Source organism: Populus alba, chromosome 15, assembly GCF_005239225.2.
Source record: "Populus alba chromosome 15, ASM523922v2, whole genome shotgun sequence".
Taxonomy (NCBI): Eukaryota; Viridiplantae; Streptophyta; class Magnoliopsida; order Malpighiales; family Salicaceae; genus Populus; species Populus alba.
The window spans coordinates 14,858,599-14,885,336 of record NC_133298.1 but is presented as its reverse complement, the minus strand read 5'-3'; the positions used below and the strand labels follow the sequence as shown (position 1 = coordinate 14,885,336).

General features: G+C 34.8%; 2 protein-coding genes and 1 pseudogene across 2 annotated transcripts in view; 2 read left to right on the top strand and 1 right to left on the bottom strand.

Moving 5' to 3' along the window:
* Positions 1 to 26,738, top strand: part of LOC118057446 (histone deacetylase 6) — a 74,753-nt gene that overhangs the window by 43,398 nt on the left and 4,617 nt on the right. The window lies entirely within an intron of this gene.
* Positions 581 to 4,492, top strand: LOC118057451 (lysM domain receptor-like kinase 3; annotated as a pseudogene).
* Positions 12,063 to 21,504, bottom strand: LOC118057452 (tryptophan aminotransferase-related protein 2). Its single transcript, XM_035070028.2, has 5 exons — positions 20,371 to 21,504; positions 18,528 to 18,831; positions 12,894 to 13,174; positions 12,512 to 12,810; positions 12,063 to 12,390 (listed from the first exon to the last, which is right to left on the bottom strand). Exons 1-5 carry the CDS (start codon positions 20,640 to 20,642, stop codon positions 12,173 to 12,175), a joined length of 1,374 nt encoding a protein of 457 aa, XP_034925919.1. The 5' UTR covers positions 20,643 to 21,504; the 3' UTR covers positions 12,063 to 12,172.

Below are 26,738 nucleotides of genomic sequence, written 5' to 3'. Positions count from 1 at the left end.
CAACTCCAAAATAGAAGGTTTTTGCTCAGGATCCATCATGCAAAGAAGTTGATTCTTCAAGATAAAACAATTTCTTGGTGCTTGACGGATCATGAACACTCATCTGGGATTATCAAGTCTTGTGTGAGACAGCAACCAGAAACTTCTCACAATTGTACTGCTACACATCATCGTTTACTTCAAAGGGTAGGTCGAAGACGTCGCTTGATTGCAAAAGGTCATGCTTTTACGTTGACCAGCCAAAAAGCTCACCTGCGGAATGATACAAATACTGTAACTTCTTGCTGAAAGCGACAACTTGTAGCTTAATCCCTTCGAATAACAGGTATGAACGATGACCTAACCACGAAAAAGTCTTCATAAAAATGCTTATGCTTGTAAGTACGACACATGGAAAGGAATGAAGTCACCAACAATTTCAATTACTAATAACATATAATCCACTAATGTGGTTCCATATACATGCAGACAAAGCATGCTAGCCATAATTGGTAAACTTGCGAATTCTGCTTAGGTCATATAGGAGGAGAAATGAGCCAAGCCAATGACTATTGAGTTGCAACTTTGTTGCGTTCAAAAATGGCATATTTGTTGGTAAGGTGATGAGCTAATGATCCCTTATCAGGAGGCCACCAGATATATGTTTATTGTGTGATCCTGCTATTCATTTTCTGTCATGAAGATGGCTGCCCAAAACAACCGTCAATTCCATCTCCACCACCTTTATTTCTTAGCAATTATCCTTACTCATGTTCTCTCCTCCAATGTCTTCATCGAGTCAAGCAGCACCATGTACCCCTTTAGTTGCTCTGACCAGGTTCAGAGTTGTGATTCCTATCTATATCACATCTCCGAAGGCCTTTCCATTGAGCAAATAGCTTCTTTCTACTCAGTGAAATCATCCAATGTTGAGCCCATTACTCATGGCCTCAAACAAGACTATCTTGTATCAGTTCCATGCACTTGCAAGGATGTGAATGGCACTCAAGGTTACTTCTACGATACCTTCTATGGTGTACAATCTGGTGACATATTTGCCAATGTTACATGGGCTCTCTATCGTGGGCAAGCTTGGGAGGTTCCAGGAGTGGAACGGCTATTTATTGCTGGAGATAAGATTAGTGTGCAGCTTGTATGTGGATGCGTAGAAGTAGAGACTAAAGAGATTGTGACATATACAGTTCAGGAAAATGATACCCTAACAGGGATTGCAGAACTTTTATCTGCAGAACTGACTGGGATTAAGAATCTAAATGAAAGATTTATTCGAAATCCAAGCTTGATTGATGTCGGATGGGGTTTATTCGTTCCCATAGAGAAGAATGGAATTCAAGCACCAAAACAAGGTCAGCAATTAAACCTTCAATTCTTCTTGCAGAATCTAAATGTTCTAGTTGTATGGAAAAAACAATCTTTAAATGATAGGTAAGTTCTTGGTTTCTTCTTGTTCAAACCAGGAAAGCAACACCATTTGGCAATAATCCTTGGTACACTGTCGGCTGTGACTTTATTTTCAGTTTGTTCATTGCTGTTGTTCCTCCACGGAAGAAACAGAAACCATAAAAACAGAAAAGAAGACCCAGAAGTTGTCAACAAAGCCCAAAGTCCCACGAGGACTTCCTTAAGGACTCACTTTCGTGAAAGGTACGTAGAAGGTCAGTCTCCTAACGTGACTCTGAAGCAACTACAGAGCAATCTGGCTTCAAGAGAAATCTATAAAAAAAACAACTGAATTTGAGGAAGTATCTTATAGAAATTAGCTCAATTAGTCGAAAGGTGTTCATTTCCATTGCGATTGCTCATGTGAAACTAAATTTCTTGGTGTAGATGCAACCTTTGAATCCGAAAGACCAGTAGTAGTATATAGTTTGAAGGAGATAGATGAGGCCACAAGTCAATTCGACGAAAACTGGAAAATTGGAGCGGGAGGATATGGGATTGTGTACGTTGGTACTCTGAAAGAAAGGGTATGATATGATTTCCCTTGCATGTTTATAGTTTGAACAAATTTAAATCAAGTCACAAAACCTTGTTGCTAAATCGAAGTACAGGAAGTTGCAATTAAGAAAATGAAGTCTTCCAGATCAAAGGAATTCTACTCAGCACAAAGTGTCGTGCAAGATACATCATATTAATGTGGTAATGATTTTTTTTTCCAGAAAAAGGGTACAGAACACTCTAAAAAACAAAGGATTAAGTGATAGTTTTAATGAACAAAATGTTATTCCTTAGGTGGAGCTGCTGGGATATGCAACAGGGGATAATCACCTCTATTTAGTATACGATCGAGTATATTCAGAATGGATCACTCAATGATCACCTTCATAACCCTTTGCTAAAAGGTATTAGTGTGATAAACGCTTTAACAGTAAGCTCATGAGAACCGATTAGAGACTGAAGCTGTCTTTAGAAAGAACGGTAAAGCTAAAATCATGCAGCTTATTGCTTCTACAAGGTTCTGACACTAAATGGTATCAGGTCACTCGCCCCTTTCATGGCTTGCAAGAGCACAAATAGCACTAGACGCTGCACGAGGAATTGAATATATTCATGATCACACAAAAGCGCGATATGTTCACCGTGATATAAAGACAAGTAACATTCTACTTGATAAGGGACTCGGAGCAAAGGTACTTGCTACCATTTCATTTTGAAGGTGTGAATATACTAATGCTCTCACCACAGGTTGCAGATTTTGGACTGGCAAGATTGGTAGAAAGATCAAATGAAGAAGATGCAGTAGCAACACGGCTAGTAGGCACGCTAGGTTACATTGCACCTGAGCAAGTCCTGAGCTCATAACTCCTTAGATTTGTGCCTCACTCTTGTTCACTCCATTCCAACACTTCAAAAAACAAAAGATGCTTTTTTCCTTTGTATGGTTGTTAACTGTAATGTTCCAATCTGATTATTTTCTGCTAGATCTGTTCGTGAACTACAGATGACATCAAAAACTGATGTGTTTTCTTTCGGAGTGGTCCTGGCAGAGCTAATAACTGGTCAGCGAGCGCTCGCACGCGACAACCGGCAACCGAACAAGATGAAAGTATTGGTATCAGTTGTAAGTTCAGAATTGAATAACATAGTTGTTGTGTGGTCTGCTAGTTCCCACTGACTGCTTAGATTACAAATCCTTATTTAACTAGAAAACTCACCACTACAATCTCCAGCCATTACTATCTGTAGCCTAGTGCATCCAGATCAATTTTTTTTATATCCAAGTCATAAATATTTTACAGACAAGTTTATCCCCATTGAGCTGTTTTGCCTTCTTTTGGTTTTTTTGTTTTTATCTGTTTTGTGATACATTAAGTCAGTTCTCTTATCTTTTAATCAATCCCCTGGTTGTATCCAAGCTATGTAACAAATTCTGAGGCGGCAATGTTCAATACAATGGAGTGTATGCATTGTTACATCTGCTATGAATAATGTGATCGAAACTCAAGGAGTGATCGAACTATGTCTGAACATTTGCATGTAGAGGGGCGTATAAGCCTTTTTTTTCCTGCATATTCTCATGTTGTTCAGCTTATTCCTCCCCAACAACATCCCAAACCCCAACCCCCCCTTCAATATCATCTTTACTTGACATTTCATGGATGAGCCATCCAACCCTTTTTGTTTTAATATCTTCTGTTAAATTGGATCAGATGACAGCAATATTCCGAGATCAAGACCCGGAGACAGCTTTGGAGGCTAATATAGATGAAAACATGAAAGGAAGCTACCCAAGGGATGAAGTTTACAAGGTCAGTGTAATTGCAAGATTATCAATCCACTTTAAATTTTATGTTCACATTGAAGCCAAGAGGTCAGACTAGTAAAATCAGAAATTCTACAGAAAGATCAAAGATGGACCAAAACTCAAAAAGGCAACTCTGTGCTCGAACCTAGCCCTAGGCAGAAACAGAGAAAAATACGTTCTCCAAAGTTAAATGATCTCATCTATCACCAAATGGAAGGGCATAGGCATCCCCTCTCTACAAAATCCATGCATATACAGTCAATTGTGCGAGCATTGCTTACAGGTCCACATGGCCAATCCGATTGCATTAAGCTTCATGTCTTGCAATATCTATATGTGTATCACACCTCCTCTTACCCTAATATTGAAGATGGCAGAACTATCTACACATTGTATGAATGAAGACCCGACAAATCGACCGGAGATGCGAGAAATTGTCCAGAAACTTTCTAAAATCTTGATGTCCTCAATTGAGTGGGAAGCTTCACTCGGAGGAAGCAGTCAAGTTTTCACCAGGTTATTTGATGGAAGATGAATCAGTTTCTTCATGGAGATGGTTGACAAGTTCCTCACTTCGAAATTCATATTAAAAATCAAAGCACAAGCTGCAATTGTAATCAAAACATGCTCGTTCAATAACTGGGATTCAAATATACGTGCATCATATATACGTGGAGTCAGGCGGCATTCCTTCAATCGATTACACTAAATTTTATTGGTCTTCAACCTTCTTATTCTGAAATAAGTATCGATGAGGTGTTCAAATTAGGAGGATTCATAGGATAATGTTTTTTCCTGGTCGAATTATAAATTGGTTAAGTGTCTGTATAATAGTTTTTTTTCTCTAGAGTGGAAGTAAACTTTCTTTATGAACGCTTTTGAATTCTTGTGAAAAAATTCTCTTTTAGAATGTTTGAGAACTCTTTTATAGTAAAATTAGCAATTTAATGGAGAAAATAAGTGATAAATATATTTAAAGAGCTTTAAATTTTAAAATTTTAATTGTTCTTGTATTCAATCAGTATTTTTTTAATGTAAAAAAAAAAACTAATTTTTATAGCCTTTGAATCTTGTTTTTTTTTTCTAAATAGAGTGGTTTAAAAGTAATTTTATTATAACAACATTTATAAAAAGTACTTGGACTCAAGTTAGTGCCTCAGCCCGTCAGAGGTAATAGACGCGCCCAACACCTAGGCTCAGGTTGGCGACCGAGCCCATTAGAGATATTGGGCACGCCTAGCATTTGGACTCAGGTTTTAGCTTGAGCTCAACCTTTTTTATTAGCTTAGGGGTTTCTACCCGGCCTTTAAAAAAAGTTTGGAAATATGGATTTGGTGTCATAAATAAAGAATTTTTTTTTATTATTATTGACATGGATGTTCTGGTCAGTTTGTATGTATCTTGACTAATCTCACAGATATTAAAGTTAACAATCATGTAAATTTTTAATAAACCTGAAATTTATAAAACTTAAATTAATAATTTTTAAAAAATAAACTTAGAACATGACAAGTTAAGCTATATTTATTCTTAATTTATGCCTTCTTTTATTGGTTAATAGCTACGAAGCTTTTAACCTGACATACAGGATACATCATCACAACACCCTGAGCCGGTTGATCCCTGCTGTCATCAATTATTTAACCTTCCAACTTGAGCTTATCAACAAAAATAATGGACTCATAAATATTAAATAAATCATAAAGTCATGAAAGATCATGGCGTCGTTGTTAGCTGCAAAGTGCTTTTTTCAAAGCACTGGGTTGCATTTTGGAAAACTCGTCTTTTATCTTATAAATAAATCAGGTTTGCAACTCTCTTCTTTCCAGAGTTTGTTTTTTTTTCATTTTCATAGGTGAATTTATTTCAATTATATGAAAGCTTAAATTTGACATGTCATTTCACACTATACAATTCAAAATTAAATTTGTTTGACAAATTTTGAAAATTATACGTGAACGCTATCTTTCATTACAGATACTTTAATCTATCCATCATGTTCTGTAAGAACTTTATTTATAGATATTTTGTTCTTACAAATTTAAATGCATTCATATTTTACCTCTTATATATCTTGTAGATATCGCCCTAACTCATATATAAATACTCTCAGAATATTAGCAGTATGGAATCATATAAATCTTAAGATATGTATTCTTTATTGTAAATTATGTATTTTCATTTTTTCTTGGCTTCCGAGATTAAGTTCTTAAATGTTTTCTTTATATATATATATATATATATATATATATATATATATAAGCATTCTATTTTGTATTTTTTTTTTTAACGTGGGTATCCAAACCAGTTTACGCACACCTCGACCAATCTTATAGACTCTAAAGTTAACGATCATGTAAGTTTCCTGACGCGGGACAACAAAGAAAAAGAATTAAAAAAGAAAAGAAAGAAGCTTTAGAGAAAGAAAGAAGCTAAGAAGAAGAGGAGGAGAGGGGTTGGAGATATGCAAATCTGCATTTTTTCATTAATCATCAAAAGTCCCTTAACATTTAGAGAAGTAGGGTATTTATACTAAAACCCTAACTTGAATAAGCAATTGGGCTTATGGCCCATTAAATAAAATATCCAACATTAATTAAATCAAGCCCAACAAATAAAGCCAAATTAATAAAACTCAACTGAAAGTCCATATAAATTAAACCCAAAAACATAAGTTAAAGCCCAATTTCTCAATGATTTGGACTATCCTCCATCGTCTATGATCGTACGCGTGCATAAATAATGTTTCCGGTTCGGTGTCCCCATCAATTCTCCCGGGGTTGGAAGAACTCGACCCCGTCGAGTATAGGTCAAGACAGCTCCGATAATGCTCTCAATGACAAGGATCAAGCTGTTGTGATGTTCTTCTGATAATCCAAGTATAGTCTGAATCTGGTTGTCGAGTCCATATACTGGGATTTGCTGAAGTTCACCATCCCTGGTAAAAACAACTTGTGCATTCAAAGTAGCATTAATATGTTCCTTTTGTGCCAAAAATATGGATAATGAGGTAGGGGTATCAAAAGGAGCATCAGGGGTAGGCTGTATTTTATAAACACTGAGGTCTTTCATGTTCAAAGTAGAGCTAATATCAAAGTTTAATGGCAATTTAATGACATAATTATTTGATTTAATCATTTGCAACACTTTGAATGGTCTAGCATTACTTACTTGCAATTTATGATCGGTTTCCAAAGGACACCGTTCAGGTCTAATCTGTATCATGAAATAATCTCCAACATTAAGTGCATCATGATATTTAAGTAAGTCAGCTCGAAATTTGTATTGTTCATTACTTGCTTGAATTTGTTTCATGATCTCAATATGCAAATTATGAACCCTACATGGTAACGACTCAACTAACTTAGACATCCTATCGTGAGGAGATATGGGAAGGTATTCTATCGGCTCCTCAGGTTTGTAACTATGAACACTAAATGATTGAGAGTGTGGAATGAGACAAGCATTGTCTGAAACCTGTGTAGATATGGTATGGACACAATCAAGTAACCCAAGATTATCTTCATCTTTCTCATCACGTGCATGTGGTAAGAGGTCAAAAAGCTCAACATGTTGCTCTAAACTTATAAAATGCTGGACACCAAGCATGTGGGATGAGGAATCAGGTAATTCAGGAAGACTAATATCATGAGACTCTTCTAAGACCATACTTATCTCTATAGGAGGTTCCACTAAAGAGTTTTCTAAAATTCCCTCCACCATTAAAGCAGACATATCAGACTCTTTCTTAACCTCAAGATCAAGCTTATGTGGGCTCATTGTGTTAAGTCCCTCGTCTTGTACATCCTCGTCATCTAGGTCACTAAAATCCTCAAGATTAGGCTCATACACTTCAACACTACAATATTCTTCTTTACCTATATTCTTATGTTTTTGGACGACTAAGGGTTTCGAGGTGCAATCTAAAGAGAAGTGACCAAAACCTAAACAATTAATACACTTAACCTTTGAACTCACGTTAGACACTTCATTGACAACTTGTTTGCCTTTATCTTTCTTGTAAGGTTGTGAGTTACTAGGATTAGGTCTGTGGGGTGGAGCAACTAACAAAGAATCACTACTTCTGAATTGGGACCTAATAGGGATACTATAAGAGTCCTGACGATTTTTCCACTGATTCTTTGTGACCAACTTGTAGTTTTTAGTTAAGGTATAAGCTTGGTCAAGGGTAGATACACCTTGAAATACAACTTCTCTTCTAAGATCATCATTTAAGCCTCTACAAAATCTACGCAAAGTCATGGCTTCACTCTCTCTTATGGCACATCTAATCATGTAATCGTTAAATTGCCTTATGTACTCATTGATAGACTTATTTCCTTGTCTTAGATTGTTCCATTGGTCTAAGAGTTTATTCCTATAAGACTGGGGTACGTATTTCTCTTGAAGTTTTTGTTTCATTTTGATCCAGTCTGTTATAGGAGGTTTACCTCTCATCTCTAAACAATCTTCAACATCTCTCCAATAAATTTTGGCTTTATCAATGAGTTTCATCTTAGCAAATCTAACTTTCTTATTATCAGACAAATTATGCCACTCAAAGAATTGATCCATATCACGAATCCACATATCAAATATCCAAGGGTCATGACGACCGTCAAAAGTGGGGGCTTCTATTTTGTTAGGACTCAAGACTCGCTCATCAAAGTCATCATGTTTAGAGTAACCTAAATGATGGTCATATTGGTGTCGCTCAGAGTGATCTTGTCCATAATGATTATTCTTGTGATATTTATTGGTCTTTGAGTACCTTATTCGAAAACTCTCTTGGGGCTCAATTCTTCTAAACATGTTGATCACCTAAGTTTGCAGTTCCTTTGAAATGATCATCAGGGTATCACTAAAGGTTGAGTCTACGGTAAGTGTAAACTTGAGCTTAGACACTAGATGATCGTGACACAAATGCATGCAATACTAACTTATAAATGGAATTGAGATCACAAAGGGTTCTTGCATGTAAAATCACAATACAAAAATAAAGCTAATTTTTTTTTTATCTTTTTTTTTTTTAAATGTGGAGATTAATCAAGAACAAATTACACTAATAAAATTGTAAGCATGTAATACTAGAATTTTTTTTTTTTGTGTGTAAATGATTAATCAAACACGATGTCACAAACGAGAACTTATAATTATCAAATAGAACAAGATATTAGCTATCACTAATGAAAGAGGTTGATGAACATAATTAACAAATAAAAATATTAATGGTGATTTTTTTTTTTTTTGGCACAAAAGGAATATTAATAATAACTTAAATGACAAGTGAAAAACCAAGAAAAATGAACTTCAACAAATATGGGAGAGTGATTTACTGACTAGGAGGAAGCTGGAATTTGCTGGAGCTGACGTGGCAAACTAGATGAATTGACTGCTGATGCAGATGACATAACCAGTTTGCTTACATGGCGCTGCATGCTGACATGGCGTGGATCCAGAGAGCTAGCGTGGCTGCTGATGCTGCTTCAGAGTGATGACGTGTCAGGTGATGTGGTGATGACGTGGCAGGGTGAATTATTTTGTGTGGGGAGCTTCTGTTTCCTTCTTCCTTGTCTTCTGCAGTTCGTTGCCACTGCTGACGGCGACGCAAGAGAAGTGGATCTGTGATTCTACTTGGGACCTGCGGTGCGAGGAAAGGAGCTGTGGTGTCGTTGTGGTGTCGCTGTGGACGGGGGCCAGTTGATGCGTGGATCCGATGCTGCTGTTGAAGGCGATGGCACTGTGGACGGTGGCAGATGGAGATCTATTGTGTTGCCTTTGCTGTGGTGAACCCGAATAGATGTTGGCTGTGATGGGTGTTGTGGGTAGTGGCATCTGGTGGTTTGTGGCTCTGATTTGGCTGCTGAAGCCGCGGGTCTCTGTCGGTTAAAGGAGGCGCCGCTGAAGACGTTTTTGGTGATCTGTTAGTGGCGTAGGAAACAGCCTTCTGTTGGAGAATCTGTTGCCGTGGGTCTCGGTGTGATCGGCGTTGATGCAAGCTGTAATCGGCGTTGAACAGTGACAATTTGAGTCGGCGGCTGTTTTGCTGAGGGAGATGAACAGTACCTATGAACAGTACCGATCTGTTTTCTTTTCTCTCGGCGGCTGCGTAGTCGGTGAACAGTAACTTTTTTTCATGAACAGTAACTTTTTTTTTTTTCAGATTAGTCTAGGTTAAACATAACACTTAGATCGATTAATTGTAAGAACAATTAAAAGCCGTGCTCTGATACCAAATTTGACGCGGGACAACAAAGAAAAAGAATTAAAAAAAAAAAAAGAAAGAAGCTTTAGAGAAAGAAAGAAGCTAAGAAGAAGAGGAGGAGAGGGGTTGGAGATATGCAAATCTGCATTTTTTCATTAATCATCAAAAGTCCCTTAACATTTAGAGAAGTAGGGTATTTATACTAAAACCCTAACTTGAATAAGCAATTGGGCTTATGGCCCATTAAATAAAATATCCAACATTAATTAAATCAAGCCCAACAAATAAAGCCAAATTAATAAAACTCAACTGAAAGTCCATATAAATTAAACCCAAAAACATAAGTTAAAGCCCAATTTCTCAATGATTTGGACTATCCTCCATCGTCTATGATCGTACGCGTGCATAAATAATGTTTCCGGTTCGGTGTCCCCATCATTTCCTGTGACCTTAAGGTTTTTGAGACTCGAACTGATGACCATTAAAGAGTAAACATAGAATATGACCAGTTAAATTACACTCCTCAGAATTATTTTATTTCGAGGAGTTATTTTATTTCGTATTATTAGTTGGCTTGCATTTAGACTTGAGAGAGATTTACATTTAACATAATAAATATGATTAGTACTTAAATTTCAAAATAAGTCATTGACTATAAACTTTTTTTTTTCTTTCATCTATAAAATAAATCATTGATAATTTTGAAGCCCTCGTTTTTATTTTCTTATAAAAGGTAATGAGAAGATGTTATGAGGATTTTATTCAAAAATAAGCATAAATTGTTTGTAATTGAAATAATTTGAAAACTGTTCTAGAGATGATGATTTAGGTAGCTTGCAAATATTCATTTTATATTGTATTAAGAAATCATTTATGTTAAAAATGTGTGTGTATATAATAATCTTTTGTCGTATATTGATATATTTTTATTTTTACCATTAGATACCTTTTTAGTATATAATTTATACTAACACTTTTTTTTATATATGAGATTTTTTTTGTGTAATTGAATTATTATTTTTTTAATTTTATCTTTGAATATTTAATTGGCTAATTAACAAAATGCTAAAATGTGTAACAAATTTATTATAGCCACATTCACAAAATATTATTCACTAGAGCAGTGTCTTGTGGTTTTTTTTCTTCATTTTTTTAGTTTTTTGTTTTTATGCCTTCAACAATATAACTTTTTTATTTAGTGTTTTTTTTAATTTTATTATTTAATATTAGATTACTTTGGTAAATATACCTCATAATTTTTTAAATTTTTTATGTTGGATTAAATATTAATCTCGTAGATTTAGTTTTTTTTTTTTAATTTTAATTTTTAATATTAGATTTGTTGAATGTGAGTCTTCGTATTTTTTTTTTAATTTATTTTTTATGAGATTATTCTTATGACATACCCATACCCAGCACGTTAATAATATTTTGTTTTTACAATTTAAAAGAATAATATGATACACGGCATAGCGTAGGCGAAAGACCAGTTCTGCAACTATTATGATCAAGGTTCGTACTTATGATTCCATCTTGAAATTGTTGTAGTTCAGTACTGATGTACTTGTTACAGAACCTAACTCTAGGCAAAACTCATAAATAGTAGAATAAAATATTTATAATGAGAAACTTAAATTTGAATGGTTATTCTTAAAATGGATTGATCTCTCTCAAGTTATTGTTAATATGATGCATCACGTTCGAGATTACTTCACATGCTTACAACTCTAGGAAAATTAAAATTAGCTGATTCACTCACACATTAATTACGATAAGGGAAAATCTTAACAATTAAACTTCATTGAGGTTACAAGAAGAAATATTTGTCTATTCTCTCTTATCAAATCTGTTTTTTTAAACAATAATGGGATTTATGTTTAACTTCTAAATTATATAAATGAGAAAATCTTCTTTTCTTTTATTGCTTTACACGAATCAGGATCCATTAATTCTTTTTTTAATAAAAAAACAAAAAACCCTTGATTCGATCAAGCATGCAGTAACTAATATTTACATTTAAGTTGTTTCCCAGTTTTGTCCATCGATCTTCGTATTTTATTTTGCCATGCATGGATTCGTTCGTGTGAAAAGGAAAAAATATGAAGTGATATGTTGACCAATTCCTTGATATGCAGGGTATTGCAGATGGATAAAATATAAATTGCCTTCATTTGCCCCCTTCTTTTTACATCTTTTGCAAGCATGGACTCTATTTGCCTATGCTACTCCGCCGTCTCATCTACCTGCATGGATTGTCGCAGGTGGATGGTGGACAATCTCTCTACAAATACATCATAGTTTTCATCTCGATCTAGCATGCTTATCCTAACATATTGTGGTCCAACGCCAAAATGAATACCGCTTCTTGTTAAGATGTTGTTAGATCGGAGGAAGGCTTCGCAGTCGTCTATGGGGGCTTCGCATTTCAACCATGCAAAAGCTGTGCAGAAGACCGTGCATATAATGTAAGTGTAAAACTCATTTTCGTAAAAGAAAAGAAAAATTCATGAATAGTGTAATTGATGTAATTATGAACGATCTAAAATATACGCCATGTTTACCTGGTCGAGGAGCGAAGGAGATGTTGAGAAACCTGCACGATCCATGGGGAAACTCTGGCAAAGTGAAGAGACCACTTTGCCTGACTGCGGCCCTTAATAACTTCCACCTCTCTTCCATGAGGTGGGCAGCAAAGTCAAAGAGGGACCCTTCTTTGCTGGTAGGATATTTGCAGCCATCAGTCACTACTTGCAGCACTTTAGCTGCTCGGAGCTGCGAATCCTTTGACACGCCGATCGTGTTGAGCTCTACGTATTTCACCATCTTTTTGGCCACTTCTTCATCCTTGACAAGCGCCCATCTGAAGGAAGTTGAAGAAAAGAATTTGAAATACATGCTTAATCATCTAGTTACAATGTTTGTCCGTATCTAAGTTTAGCTTACCCAATGCGCATCCCAGCATGTCCTGTGCTTTTCGACACAGTGAAGAGCATAATGTCATGATCGGCGGCGGCGGCTATTGGCGAGTATTGCGGCCAATAATATGCAAGATCATGAACCAAGATGCCCCCACTTTTGTTGACAACAGACTGCCTGACATACCCGTCTGGATTGTTAGGGGAGGTAACGAGTTCAATATACGGTCCTTCTTTATTGAAACTCTGTGCATCACCAGCCCATTTATAAAGCCCTGACTTCAGGCAGTCAGTGATTAATGGATAAGACTGTAACAAAATATCAAGATGAAAGTTAGACTAACGCATAATAACCATCAAAGGTTGGATAATAAAATTGTTGTTAGCAGACAATTAAAGAATCAATAAAACGGAAGACAGAAATTTGTTTTTATATCAAATGAAGAAGCTTCTACTTTGGAATTCAATGAAGTCCTTGCATAAAGAACAAAGGGATTGAAAAGAAAATGGTTAAATAAAAGCTATAGTAGGATGGAGAGACGGAGGTTCTGCCGCATTGAGCTGCAATTTTTTGGAGGGAAATTGTGCATGGAATACGTATCTTGACAATTATGAGCAACTCTGTTTCAATTATGATTATTCATTGTTTTACAACCTATGATACAATCTTCAATAGAACATGGCACGATGTGCACCAGATACAACTCATCAAAGCATATGAAGATTTCGCTGCATTGAATAAATGCAGCGCCTAGTTGAAGGTCATCGATCGACTTCAGAATTCATGCACAGATTTGAAACTAAAAGGAACATTTGATTAACCATTTAAAAGCTGACTTGTTCCATAAAACTCAGCACATGCATATTTGTGTGAAACTAGCATCGCAGGATATGAAAGCTAGAGGTTTTAATAAAAAAGAAGCAGAGGTGAAGAACCCAAAAAATAGAGCTGAAACTCCGTGTAAAGAAGTGCACAAGATTGAAAAGTGCAGAGAAGAGAAAACATATCTTTGAGAGAAGAAATATACGTTCTGCTTTCCAGGAATACGCAGCAATCAGTTTATTATTTCTTTAGTTCTCACTTCAGTTTTCAAGATGATACGAAGAAATATACAGACTTGTTTAACTGGCCCTTAATGTGTATACGAATGTGTATACAGACTTGTTCTTTAGTTATATACAGACTTGGCCCTTACTGTTACAACTAAATGTTTAACTGCTATAACTGCTAACTAATTGTTGACTGCTACAACTGCTATAACTAACTTAACTAACTTGGACTCCTAATAGCAGCTTTTAACTCCATCGTATCTATAGTGTGCTGTATATTCCAACATCCCCCCTCAAGATGAGAAAGGATATTGATCATTCCCATCCTGCTAAGAAGATGATGAAAGTTGAGACAACTGAGAAGTTTGGTGAGAACATCAGCCAATTGAAATGAAATCTAGAAAAATTATGGATGATTTTAATCAAACCCTCCTGCAATTTCTCTCTAACAAGATGACAATCGAGTTGTATATGTTTAGTTCTTTCATGGTGAACTGGATTCAAGGCAATTTCTGAAGCAGGTTTGCTATCAATGTATTATAATACAGCCTATGAGTGTGGTACTTGGAAATCAACCAGCAAATAAATTAGCCATTGGAGCTCACACGTGGTAGTTGCCAAAGCTCTATATTCAACTTCTGCTAAGGTCTTGCTGACAGGAGGTTGTTTCTTTGATTTCCAGGATATGAGTGAATCCCCAAGAAAAACTAAAAAACTAGTAACGTTTCTTCTAGTGCCAATGCAACCACCCTAATCACTATCAAAATATGTCTTTAAATGCAAATCAGAATCAATTTTGAGGAATAATCCTTGACCTGGGGTTGCCTTAAGATATCGAAGAACTCTCTATGTAGCTTGTAAGTGCATTGTACTAAGATTGGACATAAATTGGCTGAGAGCTTGGACTACATATAATAAGTCTAGTCGTGTGATAGTGAGATATAGAAGTCTGCCAATGAGTCTTCGATAGGATGCAAGAATAGATAAAAAGGGACTATTATCATGAGCAGTGAGTTCCAAAGTGGATTCCAGAGGAAAATTGACTGGTTTAGCACCAAAAAAACCAATGTCTACCAAAATATCTAAAGCATACTTTCTTTGGCAAAGAACAATTCCTTTTATGGATCTTTTATAGAAAGTATTTTAGTTCTCCCAAATCTTTTATAGGAAAGAACACGCAGGAACTGTTTCACATTAGCTATTTTGGCAAGATCATTTGAAGCTATGATCACATCATCGACATATATTAACACTACCATAAAGCTGTTTGAAGTTTGTCTGATGAAGAGATTGGGATCTGACTTTGCGAAACCGAAGTGCAGTAGAGAGGAAGACAACTTTGAGAACCATTGTCTGGAGGCTTGTTTCAGTCCATATATGCTCCTTTTGAGTTTACAAACCCAAGGATCATTTGGATTGGAGAAACCTGGTGGTAATTGCATTTATACCTCTTCATTTAATTCTCCATGCAAGAAGGCATTATCAACATCAAGTTGATGTAAATGCCATTGTTTAACATCACCAATAGTAAGACATACTCTAATTGTTGTCATCTTTGCAAAAGGAGAATAGGTATCAAAAAAATCAATTCCCTCTTGCTGAGTGTAGCCCTTAGCTACCAATCTAGCTTTGTACCTTTCAACCTTGCCATCAACCTGAAATTTCATTTTATATACCCACTTATAACCAATAGCAAACTTGTTTTGAGGTAAAATTACCAATCCCAAGTTTGGTTTTTCTCAAGAGCTTTAATTTCATTTTTCATGGCATTTTGCCAATATGGAATAGAGCTGGCTTGTTTATAAGATGTTGGTTCAAAAACAAATGAAATAGCAGAAGTGAAAAAACATAATTTGGAATCAGATAAGAAGGAGAATATAAAGTAGGGTGTACCTATTCATTAGCTGCTTCTAGTCTAATAACAAGAACTGGACCTGGTGAAATCTTTCAAGCTAACCTTCCTTCCTCAAGGAATGCAACAAGGTCGATTTCCGTCTTTCTATATGAGTGAAGTTCTTGTTCTGGAATGAATAAATAAGAAAGCCTTTTTGAGCCCTTCAAGAGGAGGCACCCCTTCTCCCGAAGTTACGGGGCTATGGCGAGTTCCTTAGAGAGAGTTGTCTTGCGCCCCTAGGCATTCTCTACCTACCTACCTACGTCGATTTCGAGTACAGGTACCCTTTTGTTTACGTCTGAAGTAAGAGCACCTAAAGCTATGATATCTGTAATTACATGCATCTCTTAGAGATTGATAAAAAAGCAAGGATATGGGCTCGTGTGAGTAGGAAATAGAAAATATCTATTTTAGTTCTATCATCAGCTATGGGTTTGAATCTAAGAGAAATTCTAGAGAATGTGTGCTACCCCGAGATTTTCTTGTCTTTCCTGAGCGATAAGGAAAAAAAATTTTGGGTCAAGGGAAAATGCCATACATTTTTAAGGTATAACAAAAATTTGTATTTTCAAATGATATCGGAGGGGTTTGCAGTTATTGCGGAAATTCCATTTTCCTTACGATTAGTATCCTTTTTAGAAAGATCAGAAATAGTATGTCAAGGTCTTAATAGAAAGGGGTGTCCCGTTTGCTAAGCTTTTCTGAACGAAGAACTCGCAGTGAACCATTTCGAAGAAAATAGCTTCTGACTAGGCTGATGAATTCAGACTTGGAAGAATGGAACTCTTCAATGGTAAGACAAGGCTATGCGTGAACTTGGTCTTTGTCTTTTTAGACCGAGCGGGAAAGACCAAAGAACTTAGCCTCTGCACGAAGATTTGAAATAGTATAGCTCTCCCTCATCTTTTTTCTATCTTGAGGGTTGGCTCGAACTTTTGAGTAGGATTCACAACAACTAATAAAGAACTAAGAGGGAACAACTCAAAGCTTCGAGAATAGCTTGGCGCCTTATCATCTTTAGGGGTCAGTGCCTTGAGTGATTTCAGCCTGTTAAAGGAGATCGAGGAGTGTTCGGGTGTCGAACCATGGGTCATTTGTCGAAGTTAGAATAGCTTGACGCCTTATCATCTTTATGAACTGTGTTTGGAATAGATGGAAATGTGGTTTCATGAAAAACTATATTTCGAGATATAAAGGTTTTGAGAGTTGAGAAGTCAAGGACTTTATACCCTTTGATGTGTAGAGGATAACCAAGAAAGATACATTTCGTGGCTCGTGGCTGAAATTTACCTCAGTCACTTGTGATTGTGCTAGCAAAGCATAAACAACCAAACACCTTTCAATGATTGTAGGGCCAAGTCTAAAGGATTGATTCATAGATTGTTCAGCAACCATTGCATATGAATCAAAAGGAACGCCAATCGCATTTGTCAAAGACCTCTGACTCTTTTCTTGCAAAAGTAAAGAAAAGACTCTGCCTATAGATGGCAAAGGAGATTGAAGCAACAGTTGGCTTTTGACTGTAGAATAAGAATCATGAAGACCTACAAGAAATTTCATAACATAATCTAATTGTTGTCGATCAAATGCTTCATAATATTGCATGAGCAAAAATCAAGAATTCCACATTTGCAGCTTGGGATTGGACGATAACTGATATATTTATCCCATAAAGCCTTGAATTCACTAAAGTACTCGGTGACAGATTTGGAGTTTTGAGAAATAGAACTTCAAGATTTTTCCAAACAGAAAACCCTTAGTTCATCACTTTTAAGATATCTAATTCTCAATTCTTCCCAAATATTGAAAGTTGTTGTGAAGTAAAGGAGACTACTGCAAATATCTTTGGCGATTGAATTCATCAGCCATGACACAACAAGATTGTTAGATCTTAGCCATGCCACACAAAGTGATTGATTAGTGGTGATGGGCTGAACTAGAGAACCATCAACAAATACAATTTTATTTTTCACCGTTAAAACGATTGACATGGATCTACTCCATGCAATGTAATTTTCACCGGTGAAAATCTTAGAGACTAGATCAGAAGGGTGCAAGTAGTAGCAGCTGGATGAGTCATCAGAAAGATTCTGAACAGAGGCATTGGATTAATCATTGTGTGTCGTAGAAGTATTATCCTCTAGATGATCGGTCATTGTGAAGTTTTGGAAAGATCAAGAAGGTGGTGAGAAAAAAAGATATCTGATAATTAGAAATATTGCTCTAATACCATATAAAGAAATGCACAAGATTGAAAAGTGCAGAGAAGAGAAAACAAATCTTTGAGAGAAGAAATATGCGTTCTGCTTTCCAGGAATAAGCAGCAATCAGTTTATTATTTCTTTAGTTCTCACTTCAGTTTTCAAGATGATACAAACGTATGTGTGTATATACAGACTTGGTCCTTACTGTTACAACTAATTGTTTAACTGCTATAACTGCTAACTAATTGTTAACTGCTATAACTAACTTAACTAACTTGGACTACTAATCAGCAGCTTTCAACTCCATCGTATCTATAGTGTGCTGTATATTCCAACACTCCGCATCAGAAAAGACAGCAATTTAATAGTGATGCGGAGAAATTTGAGAGGCACATCATATACAAATGCACCCACCATGTTGAGATATTAAATTAAAATAATGGAATTTAGGAAAATGACTAACTACATATCAGAAAGCTAAATCAAACAACACACGCGAAGTATTAACACTCACAGAGTAGTAAGGAGCTGCAGATACAACACTAAGGGGTTCCAACGCATCTAGGGGGGAGAGTGCATATAATACAGCTTGATAAAGCTGTGTCGAACCCGTCCCGACAACAATGTAGCGGTCCTCGGTGACTGCATTGCCAACTACTTTGTGTAGTCTAATTATCTCTTTGGCAAACTCCGGCTCTAAAAACCAGCACAGGCTCCCAGCATCAGAGAAGTAGCTCATTGATTGCCAACCAGGAATCAAAATGGTGGATTTTTCACCCGTCTGTTGCCAATATCTCTCATACATTGTCGGATCGCCACTACATTAAGCAACTATATAAAATTAGCACCTTATGTGTCATGCAGATCATTATATCAGTATAAGAACATATTTAATACAGCAATAATTTGAAGATAATAAATTATTCCATGGAATTTCCAAATCCCACCTTCAGAATCCATCACCAGCATTGACCAGATAATTATCTCAAGTGCTCGAAGAACCTCACATATTTCTAAACAGAACACTACAAGTCTACAGTGGGATTCCCTATTGGTTGGGTTTGGTATGGAGAGGGCAGCACTTGTAGGTCCCTCTCTACGAGGAAATCAATGATTAGATAATGTAGATTGCATGGCTAACATCATATCTTTGTGATGCCCTGGGTAAAGATCCGGTTATAAATGGTACATATATACAAAGGACCCACAGTGGCAGATCCAGAAAAGCCCGCTTTTCGACAAGAGGACCTTAAAAGCTGATGCAAAATACAGGCGGCCGAAGTTCTCAGATGCACTCCTCCCCAGGGGGGCCAGAGCCTCAGACATGCACACACTATATTCTTCAGATCTCCCCAAATGCCAAAAGGAAAGTTGCCTGTGCACTGTGCACAAAACCCACATAAATGAATCTACTTCCAGGCCCCCATGGTGCCTTGTGCTAACATGCACCTTGTGCATAGCTATAAAAAAGAATAACAACGGCAATCCCTTTTATTTATTTATTTATTTCTTTGTGAAGCTTGAGTCAGGTCCACGAGACCACAACCAAGACACGTAAAAAGAGTTCAATATGCAACACCAACCATGTGGCTATCAAGGTTGTCAAATTTGACACGACATAAATTAAACTCTGGATAGTAAAATTAACTACTTTAATTTTAATGATTTTCAAGTTTTTAGTTTTATCTTGAATGTTAGAAGGAGGATTTTACAGGTGTGATTTTGACAAAAAACCATTATTGCGCTTACAGATTCACCCTTCAACTTGGGAACAGAAAGATGACAACAACAACAAAAAACAGTCACGAAATACGAAAAAGTCCCCCCAATTGTCTACACGCGCCATAAGGAATCTAAGACAAAAGGAAGAAGAGAAAAGGACCTGTCCTTTTCTACCTTGGCAGATTACACCATCATTTTACTTCACTTACCTCACCTAGCATAGCTTGTGGTTCTGCTCCTACCGCAAATAAGGAGAGGAATCCCTGTAAGGAGTCAGCATCTAAACTGAAAAGAAAAACCTACCCCTTCTGCAAGTTCTCGGTTTTACCCCTCCAGTTCAGAATACCAATAAAACTCCATCAACAATTGTAGAAAAAAGGTTAATGGTGGTGGACCTTGCCTGAGGGATGCAATTCAACCACAGATTTGGAGGGAGGTCAGGATATAAAATAAAAACATTCAGACTTGAAGCTTTATTTATCCCGGAAGAAGTGAGTTATTTAGGCACACTTTAGTAAACAATTTTTAACGGTGAGGCGCACTCAACTTGTTTTGTTCTGTTTATGCAACAAAGTAGGTGTAAATGACACATTAAGAAAGAGACGAAAAGAAAAGAAAACAACTGCAGCACTTACTGATCAAGATTGATTACTCTGTCCCTGCCATTGCTATCCACTGTAGAAGAAGACGAAGAAGAAGAGGGCATAGACAGATGTTCCCTCTGGGTAGCATGTGCCTCACTAGGCATGCTATCAGTCCTCAGTGCCTCTCTCTTGTTGTCCAGAGAGAGACCGCTAATGACTCCAGACTCTTTCTCATACAGCACTCTCAAAATCAAGCTCACGTTAAGGGCTAGAGACAGCACCAGTAAGTTCCTTAATGAGAAAACACTGAAAAGCCTCGCCATTTCTCTTACAAATTTGAGAAAACAGAACTCGAGAAAACAGAGGATTTGAAGAAAACAGAGCCTGTTGTTGCTAAAGAAGAGAACTCTTTCAGTTGATGTCAGCAATGGAGAATCCAAAGAGGTTGATTATGTCGCAAAACTCAGAGAAAAATACGCGAGCCTTGGTTGACATATGGATGTTTGAAAGCAAGCAGTTACAAAATATAGACTTCAAAATTTAAAATCTTAAGATAAACACAAGAATCATTAGTGAAGTAATCCTGGCAAAGCTAGTAATTATCGGTGACGACTATTTAGGAAGATTTTGAAAGACAGTTTGGACACCTTTGGCAGGACTCTAAAAACCCTGATGAAACGGATATCCAGAGAAGAAGAATCAAGGGTTTCTAGAGCCATTTTCCAGCATCAAATCTGTGAGTTTCGAAATAAAAAGGGCTCTAAGATGTAAAGAATTAGCATAGAAATCTTCAAGTTACTTAAATATGAACTTGAAACGGGCAAGTAAAATCAATACTAAAAAGGAAACAAAATGATTAATCAAACACCACCCGCTTATCAAGATTTTAAAAAGAAGGCACTGTAATTTCTTGATCTTGGTCAGAAGAGAAAGAAAGTGAAAGAACGAACAGAACCCAGTAGTGTTCTGTGGGGATGAGTTGCTCTCATGCACTCAGAGGGTCTCAGAAACCGTAGGATTGCCCTTGAAAAGAGCTCCAACAAGAAGATTTTTTTTCTCAGGTATCAAGAAATCCCACTCCTATTTTCTTATGGCAGATCTCGAAAAAAACATTAATATAGAGTATAGACCACTTTCATTACAGTATAGGTTCACTGTTCCAAGTCATATGGATTTGCATCTCATCAACATCACTAAACATTCTACATTATTATATTTAACAAAATTAATTTGTCATGAGTAAAATACACTGCAAGATTTAATGAAGAAAAGTTCAACTATATAAAACGAACATAATTTCTTCTTTAAATACAATCATTTACTAGCAAAACTTTAGAATTTATACCCTTCTTCCCACTCTTATGTCTCTAGAATTTCTTAAACCACTCAATTTCATTTGTAAATCAATAAGGAACTTTATTTACCATCTTAAGTCAACCTTTCTCATGTGATTTTCTAAGGAATTACCAAGAAATTTGAAGAAGTTTCAATAAAAACCTTAACCCCTCTATTCTTACACCAAAAAAAAAAAAAAAACCAACCTTTGAGTCACCCTTTTATTTTTATGTTTTAAAAACACTTTAAAAAAAAACTTAAATTTATATTTATATTTTATTTTCTTTAAATTAATTTTTTACATGTTTTTTTATCATTTTAATGTACTAGTGTTAAAAATTATTTTTTTAAAATAAAAAAATATATTATTTTGATGTATTTTAAAATAAAAAAATAATTTAAACCACACTCCCGAAACTCCTCAATAAAAAAATTGTGTTTTATAGTTAAAATTCAATGTATTCGCACTTTAACCCATGTGTTTCTTATTTTAAATTTTGTCCTTTATTAATGATTTCGCTGTCTTTTCTACAATTTAATGCTTTCTTTTCATTTAATTTCATTTATAGATAAAATTCTATCCATTTGACTCCATAAATTTATTTATTTCTTATTTTATTTTTCTTTCAAGAAATTACAATTAAATTTTAATATTTATACATTATTAAATGTTTATATAAAAAAACATAGTCATCAACCTTAACTTTGAATAAAATTACAGCACTAATAATCATATCACTATCTTAACGAACTACAATAACCTAAACAATATGTTTATTACATAAATACATATATTTGGAAATATAATGTAATGAACATTTTGGATGTATTATAGACTTATTGATACTTCATCAGGTTTTATTAATGTTATTTAGATAATAATCACAATATTTGTGTATTATCTCATATGTTTATTTCAAATTATTAAAATGAAGTATTTTCTCGTATAATTGAATCAAAGTGATGCTATTATTGCCTTAATGAACTATAATTATATACTATTAGAAAATAATATAAATTATATATTGGGATTTTACCTAATAGCTTAAATTATTGAATTGAAGATGGTTCTTTGATATAATACAGAACTTTAATGATCAAACGTTCACGAATTCGAATTTCATTATCCTTGTTATTTGATGAAAATTAAACACAAGGTAATGTGAAGTATATACAAGTTTCAAGCACAAAGAACTTTCACTTGAGAAGGATATGATTAAAAAATATATAAATTATATTTTGAGACCTCACCTAATAGTTTAAACTATTGGGTTAAAATGATTTTTTGATATATATTATAATAAAACTTTTATTTTTGGAATAAAACTTATATTTGACTATAATAAAAAGATTATTTATATTATCTCGAATATTTGTCTAAACTCCTACTATATTACTCATAATTCAAAAAAATAATCATGTAAATTAATGAAGAAATTATTGTTTTTTCTTTTTTTTTCTATTTAATTGTCTGTTCTTATTTTCTTCTGTGTATGCGTGTGTGAAATAGAGGTTTGGTAAAAGATAGATGTTCAAAAGAAAAAGACTTCTTGAAGAGAGATTCTAGTTGAGATTCAACTAAATGGAAAATCTTTTTTTATTTATTTATTTGAAATGTTATTGCTGTCAAAATCAGTTGAAGTTCATTGGAAAATAAATGACTATGATAAATGTTCCAGCAACTAGCTTCGTACAATTTTTATTTTATTTTATTAGATAGGTGAGATTTTATTTAAAAAAACTTACGATTTTTTTTTATTTTTTTTTTGGGTGTCCGGATCAACTTGCATACACCACACTAATCTCACAGCTTAAAGTGAGCATTATGCAGAGGAAGAGAACAAGTTCAAGACCTAAATCAAAAAAAAAAAAAAAAGTCTTACGATTCTTAAAGTTTATGGTCATATTATATATTGTTAGAATATTTTTTTTTACACTTATTCAATGAAAAGATATTCACTTTAATACTTCTATTCACATGGAATGTGTCTTTTACATTATTATAAGTGTTTTGGGTTCTAAAACTTATTGGGCTTGGATATTAAATATAATAGTTTAAATTGAGTTTGTTGAATTAAATAATAAAATTTGGGTTATATTCAAAACATTTAAGTCTTCTAATTATACTTATTAAATTTGGTTTAGAGTTGCTTTTAATTAAGGAGTCGAGTCGTAGTTCTCGAGTTAGCTTGTGAATTTTTTTAAAAAAATATACTTGAGGTTTTAATATTTTATATTAAAAAGTTAAGAAATAATTTATGTGAAAATAGACTTATAAATATTATAAATACTATAAAAATGAAGTTTAAAAATTATTTCAAATAATTATTTTGCATTGAAAATATATTATTTTTTATTTTTAAGTCAAAGTATTTAAACAAAAAAAATTATCATCTTACATTGAAAAAACACAATTTGTTTTCTATGAAATATAGTGTATATATATAAACACTAATTTTGATATTAATTTCACATTAAAAAATAATTTTATTTTAATATTTATATAATAAATTTTGATAAGAAATAATAATAATAATAATAATAAAAAGCTCTCGCATATAAAATTAGACTGAGCAATCCAATTACCTCCCCTCGCGTGAGGCAATGCTTACCTTTTGTCGTCAATAGACAATAATGATTTGCTTTTCAGTTTGTTTTGGGAGCACCAGCCCAATATAATTTGTTTATTAAAAAAAGTGGGTCTTTGTCGGGTTACAATGAGTCACGCTAACCCGAGTCTTTCCATGCCAACAGCAACTCCCTATTTATTTTTTTTATTTTTCTCAGGCTTGATAAGAACTCGAGTTAATCTGTTGGGCTAAGGCCAGGTCTGATAAATAATATTTTTATTATTTTTTTATACTTATTTAATGTGGATGTGTATTATAATATTTTTGTGCCCGCCAAAGAAGGTATAACACGAGGGCAAATGATTCCATGGCAAATGGGTTCAAAAGTTGACTCCAATTAACCTAATATAAACAAAGAATCCACGAACTTCCTTAGCTAGCATTACAATAATTCCACGCCCCTTTTGCTGTTCTTCACTAGAGTCAATGAGTTCTCGTGTGGAGCTCAATAGCAAAGCACGACAGCCAGTGATGGTGGGACTGGTAGCCCCGTCCATGTGCTGTTTCTTCTCCAAATCCACCGCGACGAAATAAAAAATAAAAGGAATCAAACAACTGAATTCTTAATGTTTGAAAAGAGGCTGGATCTCTAGTTTATTTAGGGTCCACAAAATCAGGCAATCTGGAAAAACAAGAGCAGCTAGCTAGGGCATTCAAGACTCGGGACCAGATACTGTTTTTCGAGAGCTAAGTCGTGGTAATCTCTTGTACAGGATTGATGGCGAGGGAAAAAAGAAAAAAAATGGTCCTCCTCCTTGATGAATGCAAGAATTCGTGCCCTGTAAGCTGCACTCATTAATGGAGATGGCCCTTCTCAGTTGAGGTTAGCATTTTGTCCCCTACCTGGTGATGATAAAGTCAGTAGGCCAGCTATGAGTTAGACCATAATGTCACATTTTAACTCCTGCTAAAACCACATTTGGAACACACGTTTGCTTTCAGTGGAAGAACTAGACGCACACAGACAACCAGCAGTAGGTTTCGGCTATTAATAATCTGTCAGAATGGTGTACAAATCAACGCCTGTTAACCAATCAGGTCGAAGGTTTATCGCGTGCTTACAAAACAATGTTCAAAAATCTCAAGTTGAATTTGGATGATTAGACCCTTTTAGTCAAGAAGGGAAAAGGGCCAAGTGCAATTCATCAAGGGCTTTGCTTTCTTTCTTTTTTTTACTCGTCTTCGTGATAGTGAACTACCCCACTTGATTGCCTAAGCAAACATCATCGGTGACATGCGGAAAATAGAGTTTTTATTAGTGGTATTATTCCTATTTTGTTCAAGCAAACATAGCTTGGAAGTGGAGAATTCGAGCTTGGAAATCGTTGTCTTCCAGAAATTACTAGTGAATCAAAGCCTTGACACAGCTGAACTGTGAGAAAATCAGTTAAGAACCTCAAGGCAGCTACCTTCTTTGAAGTTTTTCACCAAGGGGACCTCATGATCTTAATGCACAAGAGTGGCCTCTTGAAACGAAGCTCCATAGTCCATTACAATCACTAATCCCACGAATCTTGAGCAGTTTCAAGACAAACTTTTCAGATAATTTGTACAGCAGATTCTTAAAAGAAAACATGGTGCCAGTATTTGATTTGATGGTTGTGTTTTAAAAAAAATTAATTTATAAAAAATATTTTTAGTTGAGGTTAGTTTGATATTTATATATGTTTGGTTAAAATTGTAATTGAAATTGAAGTTGAATAAAAAATAGTTTAATGTATTTTGTTAAAAATACTTTTCAAATTAAGGTTATAAAATAACTAAAAAAAATATATATTAATATTGATGATTTTTAATATAAATATTATAGTTTTAATTACTGCCATTATATCATTAAATAAATAATACTTTATATCAAATATTTTTAATTATTCCATTAACTTATTTATAATTTCATTACGTATGAAATTCATCCAATAAAAACTATAGTTTCCATGGTATTTTAAGCGTGAAACAAAATCAAGTAAAATATCATCAGAAACAAAATTGAAATTGCGATCAAATTCTGCAAATGCTACGTTATCATGCAATGTCCTTTTAATTTATATTGTGTTATTGAATAATATTAAACACTAATTTTTCAAGTAAAACACAATTTAAAAAAATTAAAAATTTTTACTAGTGAAACGCGGGCCAATGAAATAGTTGAGACATTATTCACATGAAACAGTATCTAGTGAGATTCACATGTATTATCCACGTGAGAAACAGCTGAGAGCTTTTGACGAACCGGCAGATTTAGCAAGCCCCACATACACAATAATTTGAGTTTTAATGTTGCTAAACATAAGCATTACACAATTTATTTTAAAAATTGTTGCAGCCGAACTCTTATTCCTTGACCTTTTACGAGGATGACTCATTCTCTAATCACGTTTTTCCCATTCTTGCCGCGAATGCATCATTGCACGCCTTTGGTGGAGAGAACTTTACGAGTCGCCTCTAGAACACCAC

Excerpts from the sequence above, each read along its gene's own strand:
- LOC118057452 (XM_035070028.2), bottom strand. The coding sequence starts at position 20,642 with ATGGCGAGGCTTTTCAGTGTTTTCTCATTAAGGAACTTACTGGTGCTG. Across the intron at positions 18,832-20,370 it reads AGAGTAATCAATCTTGATCA|TGGCGATCCGACAATGTATG; the intron begins GTAAGTGCTGCA and ends TGCTTAATGTAG. Across the intron at positions 12,811-12,893 it reads CATGCTGGGATGCGCATTGG|ATGGGCGCTTGTCAAGGATG; the intron begins GTAAGCTAAACT and ends AACTTCCTTCAG.